The sequence below is a fragment of the Lampris incognitus genome, chromosome 1 (genome assembly GCF_029633865.1).
Source record: "Lampris incognitus isolate fLamInc1 chromosome 1, fLamInc1.hap2, whole genome shotgun sequence".
NCBI classification, from domain to species: Eukaryota; Metazoa; Chordata; class Actinopteri; order Lampriformes; family Lampridae; genus Lampris; species Lampris incognitus.
The window spans coordinates 15,314,392-15,333,075 of NC_079211.1; the positions used below are offsets into that span (position 1 = coordinate 15,314,392).

Consider the following 18,684-nt stretch of genomic DNA (forward strand, 5'->3'; position numbering starts at 1 on the left):
TAATGAACTGGAATTGGTTTTATTCTAGGGACTTTTCTACTTAAGTTACTGACTGTGTTCGTCCTAAGGTATGTTTTTTTTTATCATCGCCTCCACTAGACTACACAAACGATTACCCTTTGGGGCAATAACGACGCAACAGAAACGAACTGAACTGGAGGAAGAGTGTGGACTGCGTCGTTGGCTTTATTTTCCCATCCGCATTTCGCGAAGACCCGCCCTGCTCTGCAACTGATTGGCTAGTACTCATACCTCCTTCTGTTAGGTTGGGTAGGGTGGGGTTTAAGGATTAGCCAATCAGAGGCAGAGTACAGCGGGTCTTTGCGAAATGCGGGTGGGCAAAAAAACTAACGCGTCTCGTTGGCCACACCGATGGCGCCGTTCTCCGTCCGTCAAAACTTCCTCTTCCTCGTTGTCTCGGGTCGTATTGCGCACAAGACAACATCCCGGTCCCGGTAAACACTGCCCCCTGCGACTGCCGCCTCCAAGCTGCGAAAGTTGTGAACAAGGTAAGAACCATGTGGGATGATACGGCCGGGGTCAGATCGTAATTGTTGTTCGTCGGTTTTATAACCGCAGACTTTAATGTTAACATGAGTCTTAAGTAAATTACTCGCGTGCCATGGTTCTCGGTATTACCGGCATACGCATGTAACTAGTGTCTGTTCATAAAAGCTGGACATCCGTCCCCAAAGTCGTGTTGCTCTTTGGCAACGTTAGAACAAACCTATTAGTTCTGCCGTTTAGGCAAGAGATGCCTGTCTGATCAGCTTTCTGAATGCCGATAAATCAATTTCTTTAACGGTCTTGTATTTGTAGGCAGCGTGTGACGTCAATGGATTTGGGGATGAGATTACGTGAGGCTGGTACTCAAAGGGCAATCTGTTTTGGATTTTTTTTTTTCCTGGTCACAGGGTTAAAGCAATGGAGGTCGCCTATGCAAACTCAGTTCTCACCAGGCCTGTTCAGTGCATGTGAACGGTTTGTCAACAATTTACACGACACTGCGTCTCTTTTCAGCTTGTTGCTGAGATGTCCACTACTCTGAGTCTGCGCGTTCTCAACTGGTACACCAGGCCTGGTAATTAAGTGACCCTGATGCTTCATTTAAGATAATAGCACAATTTATTTTTAGCCGTCCGTCTGTGTCTTGTCTATTAGTGCTAGGTATATGGTATGGATATTGACTCACTTAACTGTCTATGACTGCATATCTGTGTTCAAAAATGCTGTGACGTGGTTAAATAACGGACTTCTTAGACACCCTTTCAGAGTAAAAAGTAATCTTTTAATGACCGCAAGTCAGGACAGACACAAGTTTGTATGGGTCTTGGCTCCACCCTTTTCTTGGCCACCGAAGCGACCCTATCTATTTGCCTACTCTTTACCCTCATCGTGGGAAGTAGCATGTGATCTAATACAACTTCTCTCATAACGTCCCCATTACCTTCCACCACATCACTGCTATCTGTAACAGATATGTCCTTTTTTAACATGTTCCATATCCCACAACATAACCAAAACATCGACAGCTCAGTTGCATTGTGGGTAATACGTGACTCTCTTGGAGCAGAAACACTCGTAGAATTCGCCACAATACCATATAAGAATCCAGCTGAGGTTCACATTGAACTACTTGGTAATGTAAAGTAGGTTACACTATCAAACCAAGACTAATTTTAAAATAATACCTCAAATATTTCCAACCTCATTTTGTGAGACATTTTAGCTAATAGTCTGGTTAATCCTCAATTTAGACAACAAAACTGTGTTCCACAATATGATAATAATGCGAATTTCATCCCAATATGATACTACTACTACCAATAAAATACTATTGAGTGTAAACGATAATATTGAATCTATCTGTGATATAGACTTATTGCGATATGCACAGTCCTTGTGTAATTTATTGCTCCATCTGATGTGTCATGTGATGTGTTGCTTGTATACCTAGGCACCTTGGGAGTCGGCGCTGGTGTTGGCAGGCGTTTCAGTCTCAGTGTGCAAAGGGAAGGCTATAGTAAGTCATGCTTAAAATCAGCAGCTATCGATTTACTCCTTCAGTTTCAATGAAGAATTACATGTAACCGCTGTTTGACATAATCTGATAATGCCCTCTCTGTTTCTCCCTTTGCCTCTCTCTCCAGAATATGTTAATGCACAGGAGTTGCCCACTGATTTGAAGTCCATCACTGACAGGGCTGCCACAACTCTCCTTTGGACTGAGCTCATCAGAGGTCAAACATTTACAGACACATTTGTGTACACCTTAACAGATTTCATAAATGGCCAGAGAGCAGTCAGTTTCCTCTCTCTCTAACCCTATCTTTCAAAACACGCCAGGATTGGGGATGACTATGAGCTATCTGTTCCGTGAGCCCGCCACCATCAACTACCCATTTGAGAAGGGCCCTCTATCCCCCCGCTTTCGTGGAGAGCATGCCCTCCGTCGTTACCCCAATGGAGAGGAGCGCTGCATCGCTTGCAAGCTGTGTGAGGCCATCTGCCCTGCCCAGGTAAAACCAAACACACACTTTTCTGTTCCTGGTTTTAAGACAGAAACCAATTGTAAAGTGTGGTGTGTATGCCTGTCTGAACTCTTAATGTCTGTGTGTCCTTTATACGCACACCCACACACACCAGTTATGATCGGCGCACTAACATCTCTATTGTTGATGATAGATATCTCACAAATCATTACATTGCATTTAGTTTGAAATGTTTGCCTTATTCACTGGCACAGGCTCTTGACAAAACTGCCCTTTCCTTCACAATCCTGTAATATCAAAACATCATTGAAGGTTATGGCACTAATGAGATTATGTTAATTGTCATCCTCAGCTATTTACGTACTTAAATTCCTAAAGTCTATTCACCAGTGACTTTATATTTACTTGCTATACTCCTGTAAAAGTTGTTGTCCCAAGTTATTAACACCAAAATACTGTGATTTTGTAAATAATGTAATACTGGAATTACTTTGCATCCCTTATACTGCTCTTTTTGATACTGTAATATTTGAATTAGCAATTCCAGTTACTCCATACATAACACTAAACTCACCATGGTAGTGTTGCATTCTTTTGTCTTAATGTAATATTTTGTTCTTGTATTTTCTGTATGATTCTCGCTTAGCCCTTGTTCAGTATGCGTTGTGACTCCAAAAAAAAAGTTTTTTCATTTCCCTGTGTGCTTGCACAACGCAGAATGACAGCTGAGCTGAGTTGAACTGACATGTACAGTGCATCCGGAAAGTATTCACACCCCTTCACTTTCTCCACATTTTGTTATGTTACAGCCTTATTCCAAAATGGATTAAATTCCTTTTTTTTTCTCATCAATCTACATACAATACTCCATAATGACAAAGCGAAAAAGGTTTTGTAGAAATTTTTGCAAATTTATTAAAAATAAAAAACTGAAATATTGCATGTACATAAATATTCACGCCCTTTACTCAGTACTTGGTTGAGGCACCCTTGGCAGCAATTACAGCCTCAAGTCTTCTTGGGTATGAAGCTACAAGCTTGGCACACCTATATTTGGGGTATTTCTCCCATTCTTCTCTGCAGATCCTCTCAAGCTCTGGGGAGCGTCGCTGCACAGCTATTTTCAGGTCTTTCCAGAGATGTTCAATGAGGTTCAAGGCTGGGCTCTGGCTGGGCCACTCAAGGACATTCTCAGACTTGTCCCGAAGCCACTCCCTCATTGTCTTGGCTGTGTGCTTAGGGTTGTTGTCATGTTGAAAGGTAAACCTTCGCCACAGTCTTAGGTCCTGAGCGCTTTGGGGCAGGTTTTCATCATGGATCTCTCTGTACTTTGCTCCATTCATCTTTCCCTCGATCCTGACTAGTCTCCCAGTTCCTGCCGCTGAAAAACATCCCCACAGCATGATGCTGCCACCACCATGCTTCACTGTAGGGATGGTATTAACAAGGTGATGAGAGGTGCCTGGTTTCTTCCAGACGTGATGTTTGGCATTCAGGCCAAAGAGTTCAATCTTGGTTTCATCAGACCAGAGAATCTTGTTTCTCATGGTCTGAGAGACCTTTAGGTGCTTTCCGGCAAACTCCAAGCGGGCTGTCATGTGCTTTTTACTGAGCAGAGGCTTCCGTCTGGCCACTCTACCATAAAGGCCTGATTGGTGGCGTGCTGCAGAGATGGTTGTCCTTCTGGAAGGTTCTCCCATCTCCACAGAGGAACGCTGGAGCTCTGTCAGAGTGACCATGGGGTTCTTGGTCACCTCCCAGACCAAGGCCCTTCTCCCCCGATTGCTCAGTTTGTCTGGTTGGCCAGCTCTAGGAAGAGTCCTGGTGGATCCAAACTTCTTCCATTTACGAATGATGGAGACCACTGTGCTCTTCAGGACCTTCAAAGCTGTAGAAATTTTTTTTGTACTCTTCCCCAGATCTGTGCCTTGATACAATCCTGTCTCGGAGGTCCACAGACAATTCCTTTGACTTCATGGCTTGGTTTCTGCTCTGACATTCACTGTCAACAGTGGGACCTTATATAGACAGGTGTGTGCCTTTCCAAATCATGTCCAATCAATTGAATTTACTACGGGTGGACTCCAATCAAGATGTAGAAACATCTCAAGGATGATCAGTGGAAACAGGATGAACCTGAGCTCAATTTTGAGTGTCATAGCAAAGGGTGTGAATACTTATGTACATGCAATATTTCAGTTTTTTATTTTTAATAAATTTACAAAAATTTCTACAAAACCTTTTTCACTTCGTCATTATGGGGTATTGTAGATTGATGAGAAAAAAAAGGAATTTAATCCATTTTGGAATAAGGCTGTAACATAACAAAATGTGGGGAAAGTGAGGGGGTGTGAATACTTTCCGGATGCACAGTATATCTACTTTTCTCAGTAGATTAGTCTGCACCTGTTCTGTATGTAAATGACGCTGATCTTGGCTTGATTTTTTTTTTTTGGTCTCTTGGCTCCTCCCCACCATGGACCCAGGCCATCACCATTGAGGCAGAGACCCGCGCCGATGGCAGCAGGAGGACTACGCGTTATGACATTGATATGACCAAGTGCATCTACTGTGGTTTCTGCCAAGAAGCCTGTCCTGTTGATGCCATTGTTGAGGTATACTGTGTAGCTCTGCAGGGGATTTAGAATGGGAAGTTTTGTTCAATTTAACAAAGGAAGGGAAAGGGGGGATTTCCCCTGAAGAACCGTTGCCAAACTATGGAGATGCATCACATATTTCATTTTGGAGAAAGACTTTGACTTATGGACACACACGCCCTATGGTCAACCCAGAATTGTAAAATGAGAAAATTGGTATCAGTTTCACATCTCTAAGTCCAGTATTTATTTAGACTGCTCGAAGGCATGCCATCACTTAGGCCACACTGTGCTCTGAAAACTAAGGGTTCACACAGAGTCTGTCAAAGATCGAAAATGGGCAGCACAGTGGCCCAGTGGCTAGCGCTGTCGCCTCACAGCAAGAAGGTCCTGGGTTCGAACCCTGGGGTTGTCCAACCTCGGGGGGTCATCCCAGGTCGTCTTCTGTGGGGCGTTTGCATGTTCTCCCCGTGTCTGCGGTGGATTTTCTCCAGTTGCTCTGGTTTCCCCCACCATCAAAAGCAACATGCATGTTAGAGTTTATACTCCTGTCTGTGCCCCTGACCAAGGCAATGGGAAATGAACTGGAGTTGGTCCCCGGGCGAAGCATGAAGGCGGCAGCCCACTGCTCATAGCTACACAGATCATAGCTAGGATGAGTTAATTTGCAGTAACTGAATTTCCCCAAGGAGATTAATAAAGGAAACTTAACAAAAATGAGGCAACAAGCACTGTAACACTTCATACCAAGAAATAGGTTTTTCAAAAAGTATGATTATTGTTTTACAGTTTGGAGCATTTGTGTTTATTGGTGGGATTCCATACTATTTATCCCACCCTCAAATCAATATAACAATCCAGGACCTTTTATCGTGTGTGTGTGTGTGTTTACATGGTCTTTGGATAAAATAGTCATTGTATCAAATCAAAGGTGTGCATCAGTCAGTAACATTGAACTTTAATCACTCTTTTTTTCTCCCTTCCTCTTGACCCCTGCACTGCTCCCCCAGGGTCCAAACTTTGAGTTTTCCACGGAGACCCATGAAGAGCTGCTGTACAATAAAGAGAAGCTACTTAACAACGGAGACCGTTGGGAAGCTGAGATTGCAGCCAACATACAGGCCGATTACTTGTACAGATAGACTGGCTCTTGCACCTGTAATGTATCTGTGAAGCATTAACTGCCCATTGACAATTTCTTTTTATTATGATTTCGCTATGCCTGAAAGAGATTCCCTTAGCAGTACATATATTCCTATCAGTTACATGAGTAGGGTAGTACCTTCATACCAAGAGCCAGTGGTTCAACTCCTATGTAGGCCGCAAAAAAACACGCACAAATGAACAACCTGTTCTTGGTCTGTGGGGGTTGATAATGCAAAATGATGTACCCTATTATTTGCTGACCATAATATCCTATGCAGATCCTTCGATAAGCCACGTGTAATGCACTTTATGATCATTTCGAGCACATTATTCAGGGATGGGCAACATGATCCAGAAAGGGCTGGTGTGGGTGCAGGTCTTTGTTCCAACCAAGCAGTTACACACCTAAATCTACAAATCAAGGTCCTTAGCAAAGACTATCCATCCATTATCCAAGCCCAGCGGGGCTAACCATGTGCCACGGAGAGCCATGTGGATGCAGGTTTTCATTCTTCCTCATTGGTTGGAGGGTTGTTAATCAGTGGAGTCCGGCTGGAATGAAACCCTGCATACACATGGCTCTCCATGGCACATGGTTAGCCACCCCCTGTCCAAGCAGCTTGTCCTTAGTAGTGTGGCGGGATGCTGGAGCCTATGTTGGAATCAGGTGTGTAACTTGCTTGTTTGGAACAGAGACCTGCACCCACACCGACCCTTTCTGGGTCACGTTGGCCATCCCGAAACCTTTCTGAAAAGGAAAACAAAGAAAACAAAGTCAGACGATGGAGTATTTTCATGTCAGCTGACTGGCTTTAAGCTTCAGTTTTGCTTTTGTGTTTTAAAAGAAGCCTGCTTTTATGCTTAGCGAGCCCAGTCGTCACTTGGATGTTATTTAACCACTAAAACGTAAAATGTGATAAGTCATGAATATAAAATAAAAATAAAACCAATGGTTGTTATTTCTCTCTCTCTCTCTCTCGAAAGTGTGGCCACGTCCCAAATGATGCAACAGTATTATAATCGTTCATTACGCAGCGGCCGCACAGTACAGCAGCGCCAGGCTACAGGCAATGGGCGCAGTGGTCTCGGCATCTTTGCGTCGTGTCGTCGGAGTGGGTTTTTTTTTTTTTTTTTTTGGGTCGGCCTGTAGAAGCGTTTTCCAGCGGACATAGTCACATGACAAGGGCGGAAACTGACTCATAGTCCGCTGAATCTCCCGCGAACGCAGCCATTTAGTCTTTCCCTCTTCGCCGCAACGCCGGGTGAGTCTCAATATTTGCTCCGGCGTCTTGTCGTCTTACTTTTAAATTTGCAGCCGTCGAAAAGAGAAAGCGCGTCCAAACCGCCCAAGGCTTCACGAGGTACTTGTTGGGGGGGGGTCACTTTTTGGGGGGCTTTTGTTTAGTTGGACCGTTCACCACGTGGGAACTTAACAGCCGAATTGTGCCTATTGATCGTGTGCTAAGTTAACGTTAGCATCGCGAAAAGAATGGCTTCCATGCCGCCGTAGCTAACAGGTTAGCGACGCACGGGTCCAGCCTCATTTCGTGGGCATTGTTCTTACCCCCCCCTCGTCTGTTCTGTCGTTTCTCAAACTGGCCGCCTAAAAAAAAAAATCACACTCAAACGAGCGAAGTAAGTTTATTTCGCAGGTAACCGTGTCCGCGTTGGAGTGACTTGGACGCGACGAGGAACGTTTTGTAGACGGACTCCAGAGCCGTTGTTCTCAGTCGAACTGGGAGGGGGGGCGGCGGAGGGGGGGAGCGCAGTCGCGGTCTTGTGTGGCGCACTCGGTGGCTATCCGTTAAGCTAACTTTAGCTTTCCTGTAAGCTAACATCAACCCGACGTACGGACTAACCAGTGAGTTTCTGGGCGGATTTGTCCCCCGTATTGTTGTCTCAGTGCCGTGGCTCCGCGTTTGGCTATAGCGATGTGCGGATGGATAACCTACGCCTGCAGCCCGGTGGAAACGTGTGCAGCGGGCTAGGAAAAGAAATTGCTAGAATCGGCCGCCGCTTCGGGTGCTGCTAGCAAGCCGGACCGCCCAAAAAGCTGCTCAACCCGCCGGGGCTGAGGCTACAGTTAGGTCGATACCTCGACTGCGTGCGCGCTTTAACTCTCCCCCCCCCCTTCGTTATCGTTTCAGGGGAAAAGGCGTTGAATGGTCGCCTGTGTTCTTCGCCATCGAGCTGGGTTTTTGAGCTGTAGCAGGTAGCATGTTGTGTTTGAGCGTTGGATGCTGGCTAGCTAACCCATCTCGCTTTGTTTGTCTTTACTTGCAGATCGCCAGTAAACAAGCCCCCACCATGGCAGAAAGTGAACCAATCGTCAGCTTCAAGGTATCGTTGATATTAATAGATATTTTTTTTCTTTAGCCGTAGTTTTGTTGTTAATTTTTAAGCTAGTTCTAGCATAGGCTGTTCTATTGGTAACTTTGTGCTGAGCCGGTACCAGCCAGTTTAATCTGACTGAGCCCCTTCTCTCCCCTTGCAGCTTGTGCTGGTAGGAGATGGAGGAACGGGAAAAACGACTTTCGTAAAGAGACATCTTACAGGAGAGTTCGAGAAGAAATATGTTGGTAAGTCCTTTCCATTGCGTGTTTAAAAAAAAAGAAAGAAAAGAAAACCGCTCCCAAACTACCAGTAAATTTGGCATATTGTTCTACCATCACCATTTACCCTCAGTCATTAGCATTTGGCACCTCTTGCAGTCCGAGCAAGTCAGTTGTAAAGCTATCGTAGGGTGATGCACTCTTACATCTGATTAGAAAAGGTGTCCAAAAGCCCACCTATTTGATTGTGTTCAGCTGATGTGTGCTATGAAATGGCAGCAATGGAACACTTACGCTTTATCAGAAGACGGCATCATTTAAGATCATAACTGTAGTTATACCCTCCAGGGGCAGTGGGGTATACTTTCAAATGTAGAATATCAATGAAATGCTCAGGTAACCAGTGGTCATGAGTTTTGAAAGTAACTCTTCCCTTTCGTCTTTCTCTCCCTTCTTTGTGCCTTCAACTGTTTGTACGCAACTTTTCTAACACAATGGTATCAGTTTTGTTGATGCACTACCTGTCTTATGTAAAAGGACTTAAAATATCTCTCCACACATGTTTGGCTTTTCTCTTAATCAGCAACTCTTGGAGTAGAGGTGCACCCACTGACCTTCCACACCAACAGAGGAGCCATCAAGTACAATGTGTGGGACACAGCTGGACAGGAGAAATTCGGTGGGCTCCGAGATGGATACTACATTCAAGGTACTGTTAACACACAGCAGCAGAGAACTCCATTCCACTACATATTGGTTTAATGCAGATCTTAAGAAACTTTATCTGGTCCATGTAGCTTTGACAACTGAAGAAAACACTTCCTCGGACTTAGAATGCTTCTAATTAACACCGCATGCCCTTCTATTGTAATGAAAGCATTTCTGCTGGTTTTTATGAGATTTTAATGTTTTCGCTCCCTTTCCTCTTGTTCTTTCCCCCGTTGTCCGCCCCCACCCACACAATCTTTATAGCTCAGTGTGCCATCATCATGTTTGACGTTACCTCTCGAGTCACCTACAAGAACGTGCCCAACTGGCATCGTGACCTAGTGCGAGTCTGTGAGAACATTCCAATTGTCCTCTGTGGCAACAAGGTGGACATTAAAGACAGGAAAGTCAAAGCCAAGAGCATCGTGTTTCACCGTAAGAAGAACCTGCAGGTAATGCCACATATAGTCTCAGAGAGTGGCTATTTGTAGTTTTGGGGTCTGGCACAAGTTTTTCAGTCCTGCACGCTTTCTCTGAAATAAATTCTTGTTTGTCCCCAGTACTATGACATCTCTGCCAAGAGTAACTACAACTTTGAGAAGCCCTTCCTGTGGTTGGGAAGGAAGCTGATTGGTGACCCCAACCTGGAGTTTGTTGAGATGCCAGCCCTTGCACCCCCTGAAATCCAGATGGACCCAACACTTGTTAAACAGTATGAGGATGAGCTCCATGTGAGTATAGATTTATTTTGTGGCGCTATATTAAACCTGATGTGTGAAGCTTGCCTTAAGTATGTCAGAGGAAGGCATCATGAGACAATGCCCAGTCAGTTTATATTGTAATAATAAGTGTATGGTTTATGGACAAAGTGTAATTGGTTGTACCCTAATTGGTTTGTCTTTATTCCTGTCCAGGTTGCATCACAAACTGCACTCCCAGAGGAAGAGGATGACCTCTAACCTGTTATCTAATGTCCCCTCTCCTCCCTCCCTCCCCCCACCCACCGTGGACAAGAACGTTGTTGGAGTTTTGGCCCCTTTTACTGTAAAATCCCGTTGGAAAAGTTATTTTTATTTTTGAACTTTGTTTTGTGTTAAAACTGAAAACGGCAAAGGAAATACTTGGTGGGGAAGAGTTGTGGTTCTAATTACACTGTATAAGACACACCCGCCCTAGTATTGTCGACATGGCAACATGTTACTCTTCATCATTTGGCACCCTCCACTGCACTTACCCAGCACACACAATGCTGTTGTAAGCTCTACAAGAAGCATCAAGGGGAATAAAATTTGAATAAAAACATTCTGAATAGGACATGTTTGCATTCATTTATCACAGGTACTCTGTGTGTGTGTGTGTGTGTGTGTGTGTGTCGGGGGGGGGGGGGCTGTTAGCTGTTTATACTGGCTTGTGTAGTTCAGTGGCACTCAACCATGTGGCACAAAAGGCCATGTTCATGCTGGTTTTCATTCCAGACAAAGATTTCACTGTTTTCCCCTCTGGTCAAAGGTGTACTAATTGTTGAAAATTGGCTAATGAAGTCAAAGAAAGTTGAATTGGTTCATCTAGATACATTTATGACTGGTAAAGGGTAGGAAAGAATGGGCATACCCATGTGGTTCCATGGCAAAAGATTGAGTGGATGAGCACCAACTGTAATTTTCTATTGCGGCAATGGAGAGTTACGCAGGTGTCCCTCAGTAGACTCGATAAGGCAAGGTGTGCATTTACAGTGAAGGCAAGGCAAGTTCATTTGTATAGCACCTAATCCCAGAGGTCGTTCAAAGTTTTTTTTTTGTAAACACTTCCCTCATGAATATGATTATACAGGTATTATGGTTTTTTTGTTTTACTTCCAGGTGTTTTTTTTCTTAAAAATATACACAGAAAACAACCCCTTCCCCTGGACACAAAAAAAACGAGAAAAAATTAAACATGTATGAAAACAAAGGGGCTTTGTTACAATTGGAACCACTCAATAATCAAGACACCTAGCGTTAACTACATATATGCACGCAAACATGCACACATATACAGTATATGCACATACTTATACACAGGGAAGTATACATACCCACACATCTCAGTACACATATTTAAGCACAGGCGGACAGGCTCACCGACACTAACACATGAATAAGGCACCTTTTCCAGTTAAATTCTCCCGAATTATTAAAGCATCACCCATTCCTAGTCCTAATACTTAGAATAAAAGGGTAGTTGCTGTAATTGGGGGGGAAAGGGATCTATTCTGGTATTTCTACAAGAAGATAGCGCAAGAGTGAATTCTTAAAGCGAGACCAGACGTCCATAAATTTCTGACGGGACTGACGTCTGTTACGTCTTGAGCACTTTGATTCAACTTGCGAACGATAGACCCGCAGCTTGCAGGTCCTAGTAATGGCCACTAGGTGTCAGTCTGATCACAAATTGAACAAGGTCCGCGCAAACATTGTAAACAGACGTTACCTGCGGGATAAACAAGAGGGCTTTTAACAACATTTTGCGGGCTGTTGTGAAAACGTTATATTGAGTTTTACTCGTATTTTGGATCAAAACACTCCGAAGACATGATTTATTATTATTTTTTAAATACCTGTGGCGTTAATGGCTATTTGAAGTAAGCAGCCAACAATCGTGTGCTGTTGATCGTTAAAAAGAGTAAGCGGCCCGTCACCACACCGGGCTGTTTCTCTGTCAGTCCGCCCTCCTCGGTTGGCGTGCTGATCAGCGAGAACGCAGCGTGTAGCGCGATTGGCTGAACGAAAAGCCGAAAATTCTTGGCATTCCATTGCACATGGCTGCCCGTGTTTGCAGTACAGGACAGACCTTTCTTTACACAAACTAATTTCACCGAACATCAGTGAAACTCATTCATGTGCATGCAGTTTTTCCACCCCAACCCAGCCCTGCACCGGGGGATTTCACTAGTTAGTCTTAGCTGAAGGTGTGCTAATCAGTCAAATAGCTTGGGTTAAAATGAAAGCCTGCATATTCACTGCTCTCCGTGACATGATTATCACTGCCCTCGATCCATTCCCAGTTCTTTGGGTGGCTGCAGAATTATAAACAAAAGAAAAAAAAAGAAGAAAGAAAGCCGCTTAATTTGTGTCATTGTATTCTTACAATGAATTTGTCCTCTGCGTTTAACCCATCTTATTGTATAAGAGCAGTGGGCAGCTGCAGCACCCGGGGACCAACTCCAGTTCTTTCCATTGCCTTGGTCAGGGGCACGGACAAGCGTATTAACCCCAACATGCACGTCTTTCTGACCAAAAACGAACCTATACGGACTGTCATCAAACTGTGTGTGCGTGCGAGGGACAGGCTTTAACAGCTGTCAGCATCTGTTTTCTTTGCTGTGTGGCCAGGCAGGGATGCGATAGGCCCTGTGCTGCACACACCAGCGGTAATAACCCGTTTCCTTATCGGCTTAGCAGACGATCATGATCTGTGCGTATGTGTGAATAAGCGCGACGTCAGTGAGGAGTTTCTCTTGCCCTCCCTCTCCCCAGTTAACAAGCGCGCTAGCGGTGGGCGCGTGCGCGCGCGCGCGTACATCCACGTGTGTACTTGTCCATGCCCGGGTGTGTATGCATGCGCATGTGCACGCTGTGTGCACGTGTACCTCTGTGTGTGTGTGTGTGTGTGTGCGTGTGTGTGGAGAAGGAGAGAGTTTATACGCGTCTTGATCGGGAGACCGTATTGCTAATAAATATTTAACCTGCGCGTGGCTGAGCTATCGATCTGTACACAGATTCACGGTACGTGCTTCGCCTTCATGGTGAGTGAACGAGCTGGCCCACAACCACAACGCAGCTGAGTGAAAAGGTAAATTGTGGAAGTAAGTTGCAATAAGGAGAACAACTGAGCCGGAATTGAGTTAAAAAAAGGGGCTACTAAAAATAAACCTTATTTATGCAGAGCTTTTCATACACAGGAAATGTAGCGCAACGTATTAGAAAGAAAAAGACAAAACACCCACAAATAAAGATGAAAAGCCGTTTATAAGTGGCGTGATCCAATCAGCAACAGAGAATGAAAAGCCAAGACAATTTCAGAGCACATAAGATAAAAGTAAAGATAAAACACAATGATCACATGACAGCTAATGCAAATAAGACGCTGGAAGGCGGTTTTTGATGAACAGCTAGATTGAAAAGAAAAGGGTTTTGTGGCGCTTTTAGATTGAAGATGCGATATCTTTATGCTGCCCCACAGTTTCGGGGCCCAGCTGTGGAAGTTTTCATGCCCACTACTACTTTACGCACGAGGCTCTGGAATCAAACCTGTGCAGGAGCTTTAAAGGTACAACTTAACGTGGCGCCTGCAGAAAATATTGGATGAAGTTGGCAAAATATGAAATCGGTGATTCGGCCCTACAAGTGTTCTCTGAGTTTGGCGGTTCATTCTTTACACTACAACTGCAGCCCGCGTAGTGAAGCGGCCAAGACGCGGTGACACAATTTGGCATAAAGATGCAAATGGCAATTTTGCACATAATAAGAATAAAAATGCCGTTTGAAATCTCAAGACGTTTGGAAATCTTGTGCGCGCGCCATCTTTGCAGTCTCACCTACGTCACTGTGTGGAAGATCCTGCGCTTGCAGAAAGCTGGTGCGGTGTGGCGCTATCTAGACACACACAACCCTGTCCATGGTTGGCGGGTCTGTTGCGCGAACTGTATGAATGCTGATCTGAGATCAAGTAAGTTATCATAGAACGCTTATTGCCATTTGGCTTGACCGAAGAACGACCCCCCGCCCCCCTCAACTTGAAATTCAGTCTCTACACTGTGTGCAGGTACACCTGTCTTCCTGCCCGATCCAGGGCGTGGCTTCGCCCAAAGTGCACATGTGGCTCCTTTGCGCATGCGTGGGCCAGAAAAGTGCGTTTTAGAATGATTACTGTGGGCCATCGGAGGGAGAGATTATGCGGCTGCACACAACTGTTGTTTTAATCCCCTGAGCGGAGAGATTTAGCAAAAAAAAAAAAACCCAACGGGTTTTAACCTCAGCAGCCATATTGCGTGGAAAACCGGAGGGGGAAAAAGAGTAGGTTCTGTGGAATAAGTGATCTTCCAAGACGTCCTTAAGCGACACCTCCAGAGTTGGATTTCCTCTCGCTGGTGCGCGGCTAAATGGCCAGCTGGTAGAAGAAGTGAGAGGTCTGCGACTTGTTTCTTCAATCATATCGCATAAACAGTCGTTTCTTGTCCTGTGTGGAGGGTTGGGATAAGCGTCGCCGAGATGAAGGACCGACTGGAGCAACTCAAAGCGGTAAGTTGTGCCAAGGGAAGTCAGCGCTTCTTACAATGGTGTGTGTTTTAGTTTTTTTATAAACGCTGTTTGAAGGGACAGCCACACAGGCCTCCGCTTAGAATGACCGAATAAAACATGTTGGGCTGTACCAAACGTCCGGAATGTCGAGCTTTTGGGTTAATCACACTTTTTCCTCATGACTTAGCATAGGGTGTGTAACGAATACCGCCTTGCTGTAAGGCGACTAGACGTGGACACAGCAGGTGAACATGATGTCACGTGAGCTCACGAGTTTACTATGCTTTTCTATGCACCAGTTAAGCACAGGGTCCATTTTTGCAGTTTCTGGGGATGCTGATGCGGTGTTGAAGTAGATGATGGATAGGAGAAAGATGGAGTGACAGGTGTCTCCAAGATGTCAACGTTTTGTATGACTTGCACAAGAATATGATGATTTAGCGGGCGCGCGTGCACGCACGCACACACAGGCCGGGACTCCGCAGTCTACACCATCTACAGGCCAGTGGCCTCTCTTTCCTGCCTTGCTGTCAGGCGACTAGACGTGGACACAGCAGGTGAACATGATGTCACGTGAACTCACGAGTTTACTATGCTTTTCTATGCACCAGTTAAGCACAGGGTCCATTTTTGCAGTTTCTGGGGACGCTGATGCGGTGTTGAAGTAGATGATGGATAGGAGAAAGATGGAGTGACAGGTGTCTCCAAGATGTCAACATTTTATCCTATGCATCCATGCCTTATACCGTCTATACTACTATACCTCCAGAGTCAGGGTTCCACCCCTTTGACCGGATTTCATACACTTCCTTATTATTTAGTCACAGGTTGTCGAGTTTTTTTTTTTATGCTCAAATAATGATCACAGAATACACAACACCGAGTAGACAGACCCAAGGCACACCACACGGCTGAAAGAGGAGGACAGATGCACCGGAGCCCATCCTGTTCTTGGGCTTATCACAGAGACATTCCTAAATCAGTGGCAGGCAGCCCCCACTGCTCGAAGGAAGTCAAAACAATGAAAACTGTCCCCGCAATCCACCAAAACTAACAAAAGCATTAAAAACAGTTCATGTATAAGTGTACTATGATACATTTTCTGGATGAAATACTAACAGGTAGTGACTCGGAGGGAACCTGGGTATCGAAACCAATTCCTGTCCCGCAACAAGGAAGGATCTGTCTAATGATGACAGCGAAAGGCTTGCTAACCACCGGGGTGAGGCCCCAATCCGCTCTACAGCTCTATCTGGGATGTGTTTCCATAGCCACCTAGGGCTGTTGGCCAAATATTTGCTGTGTTTAAGTCGGCAAAATGCCATCTGTCGCTAGGTGTCTGTAGCTCTCGCACAGCTGGTCTCATATCAAGGTAAAGAAGAAAAGGCCCAGGGAGGTCCTTATCAGGGTTTTGGGTTGAGATCTGGCGAGTTATAACTGCATGTTTTTACATGTGTATGTTTTTTTTGTGTCCACTTTTAAAAATACAAAGAAACAGCGCACATGCTCACACAAAAAAAGCACACATTTTAGTCCTCTTTTTTTTGTTGCTACCTTCAACCCTCTTCCCACCTGTTTCCTTCCTATTGTTTAACTTGTCGGCTCTGTGTGTGTTTGTGTGTGTGTGAACATGCGCCCATGCTCGGAGCGTGATCACGTCAGCTGACACAATGCTGTGGTGTCTCAGGAAGGAGGAGAAACAGGAAATTTAGGATAATAATTCAGCCTGGAGCTCTGTTATATGGCTCCGTGTTAGACAGCTCATACCGCATACCTGCCCCTTGTAAAGCACTATGAGGTTTGTAGTTATAGATCCGTTGGAGTGTGAGTGCCAACAGAGTTGGCTGCTGATTTGAATTTCCAGTACTGACTTCCTTTATGCATGACTGAAGATGTTGTGTTGCAAATGTGTTCATATTTTTTTTGTAATTTATGCCACATAACCTATTACTATACTCATTTTAGCAGGTAGTGAGAGCTTTCAGTTTTCAGCAGCCATGCACTTTATACATGGTTTACCATAATGTGCGTCTGGCCAGGGCTACTTAGGCTAGCTAGTCTCCATGGCTGGCATTGAAATTGGGAAAATAAATAGGTAACAGTTTGCAACAAGGGTAAATTAATTAATATTAGTTAACATTACACACCCTGGACACCGTCTTGTTTCAGCTCTTCCCATCAGGTAGGCGCTTCACATCAATCCGCACATGCACAAATAGACTGAAAAACAGCTTCTTTCAAAAGCTGTGGCACTAATGAGACGTCTCCTTAGTCTGATGAGACTGATGTGCTGCCACATTGGGCCCCGTGCAATATTTGAAGGAGTAAGGTCTGCACACTAAATTCCTCCCAGGGCAGCACGATGGCGCAGTGGTTAGCGCTGTTGCCTCACAGCAAGAAGGTCCTGGGTTCGAACCCCGGGGTTGTCCGACCTTGGGGTAATCCTAGGTGGTCCTCTGTGTGGAGTTCGCATGTTCTCCCCGTGTCTGCGTGGGTTTTCTCCGGGTGCTCTGGTTTCCCCCGCCATCAAAAAGACATGCATGTTAGGGTTAGGGCATGGAAAGAAGAACTGGAGTTGGTCCCCGGGTGCTGCAAGGCGGCTGCCCACTGCGCCTAGCTACACAGCTAGGATGGGTTAAATGCAGAGTGTAATTCCCCCAAGGGAGGATTAATCAAGTTGTTAAAAAAAAAAGCTGTTTTATTTGCCGACGTAGGAAGATCTAACCAATCAAAACGTTGACAAATGAAATAGCGTTTGGGAGCAATCTGGTGTGCAGACCTTACTCCTTCATTCTCGTTTGCTATTTTTGTCTTGCACCTTTATATTTTTCTGGATGTGCACATACTGTAAGTAATATGCTGTGGATTAACCGGCTGCTCTTATGTTAAGAGGGAAAGGTAGTGAGTCACATAATTAAATCTCTTGTCACGCTCCGGCACTTTTTCAGCATCGGTCCTGACTGCATATTTTGCCATGAGGTGTCGGCAGGTCAAGCCAATTTTATTTGTATAACCCATTATCACAAATTACAAGTTTGCCTCAAGGGGGCTTTACAGCAATACGACATCCTGTTCTTAGACCCTCGCATCGGATAAGGAGCAACTCCCTAATAAAGCCTTTAACGGGGCGAAAACACAGGAAGAAACCTCAGGGAGAGCCACAGATGAGGGATGCAATGTCAGGTCCGCATTCAGCCAGCCTCATGTGCGATAGCCACCGGTCATAACGGCCTTATATGAGTTCAACTTTCAGCGTACATGCTATTTTTTTGAGCTTCTGTGGTCACCTGTGTGACTCAGTCAGCTTTCCTATCTGACGTGTCAGTGGGTTCCACGTATTTACGATGCTTATCCCGTTTCCTCATTTATGATGAACAGAAGCCAAATCGGTCAGTTCCCCACCTTCTCTTGTGTAAAGATTATGCACAGAGAGGCTGATGAGAGGCTCGAGTCAGAGGGGACGGCGGATGTAAGATAGAGGCCATGAGAGGACTCGACTTTATGGCGTTTCATTGCCCCTCGGTGTGCGTAGTATTTCACATTTTACCTGAAAGTGCATGTTTGGTACAATGTAGGCTGCATACCTTTACCTGTGTAGGCTTCTGGTGTGGCATAAGAGCTGGATGATCCGTCGAGTAGTCATAGCACAAGCCTGTCTATCAGCCCTTAACTGTGTACCTTTTTGTGCCTGATTCTGTCTGTCTGTCTTATCTGTCAATCTGTTGGGCCCTATGGTGGCCTCATTGCTGTATGCCTATTTGGCTTGTATGGCGGAAGCAGACCGTCCTTCCTGTTGCATGCACCTCGTTCTCTGACACAGAAGACATCATCACAATAATAAGGACTTTTACATGATGTCAGTTGTGTATGCATCATGATATTTGCTTACATATGAAAAAGTACCACGTTT

The 18,684-nt window shown here is 45.0% G+C and overlaps 3 protein-coding genes across 9 annotated transcripts in view; all 3 read left to right on the forward strand.

Moving 5' to 3' along the window:
* The first annotated feature begins 392 nt into the window (after nt 1–392).
* On the forward strand, nt 393–7,177 carry ndufs8b (NADH:ubiquinone oxidoreductase core subunit S8b). The gene is made up of 7 exons (XM_056288114.1): nt 393–509; nt 1,021–1,081; nt 1,958–2,023; nt 2,151–2,240; nt 2,347–2,519; nt 4,979–5,107; nt 6,100–7,177. Exons 2-7 carry the CDS (start codon nt 1,033–1,035, stop codon nt 6,229–6,231), a joined length of 639 nt encoding a protein of 212 aa, XP_056144089.1. The 5' UTR covers nt 393–509; nt 1,021–1,032; the 3' UTR covers nt 6,232–7,177.
* Nucleotides 7,178–7,403: 226 nt separating this feature from the next.
* On the forward strand, nt 7,404–10,809 carry ran (RAN, member RAS oncogene family). Of its 3 annotated transcripts, none has more exons than XM_056281536.1 (7): nt 7,404–7,497; nt 8,519–8,575; nt 8,730–8,814; nt 9,371–9,496; nt 9,760–9,947; nt 10,056–10,226; nt 10,410–10,809. In XM_056281536.1, exons 2-7 carry the CDS (start codon nt 8,543–8,545, stop codon nt 10,452–10,454), a joined length of 648 nt encoding a protein of 215 aa, XP_056137511.1. In that variant the 5' UTR covers nt 7,404–7,497; nt 8,519–8,542; the 3' UTR covers nt 10,455–10,809. The 3 variants fall into 3 exon arrangements, with proteins under 3 accessions (XP_056137511.1, XP_056137518.1, XP_056137528.1); XM_056281543.1 differs by having other exon boundaries at nt 7,480–7,596; XM_056281553.1 differs by lacking the exon at nt 7,404–7,497 and adding an exon at nt 8,075–8,096.
* Nucleotides 10,810–14,412: 3,603 nt separating this feature from the next.
* Nucleotides 14,413–18,684, forward strand: part of stx3b (syntaxin 3b) — a 30,123-nt gene continuing 25,851 nt past the window's right edge. For all 5 annotated transcript variants that reach the window (XR_008810402.1, XM_056282477.1, XM_056282455.1 and 2 more), the window contains exon 1: nt 14,413–14,774. Coding sequence is in view for 4 of the 5 variants with exons in the window: in XM_056282477.1 (XP_056138452.1) it covers nt 14,745–14,774 (30 nt within the window). In the remaining variant the exon portion in view is untranslated. The remainder of the gene's footprint in view (nt 14,775–18,684) is intronic.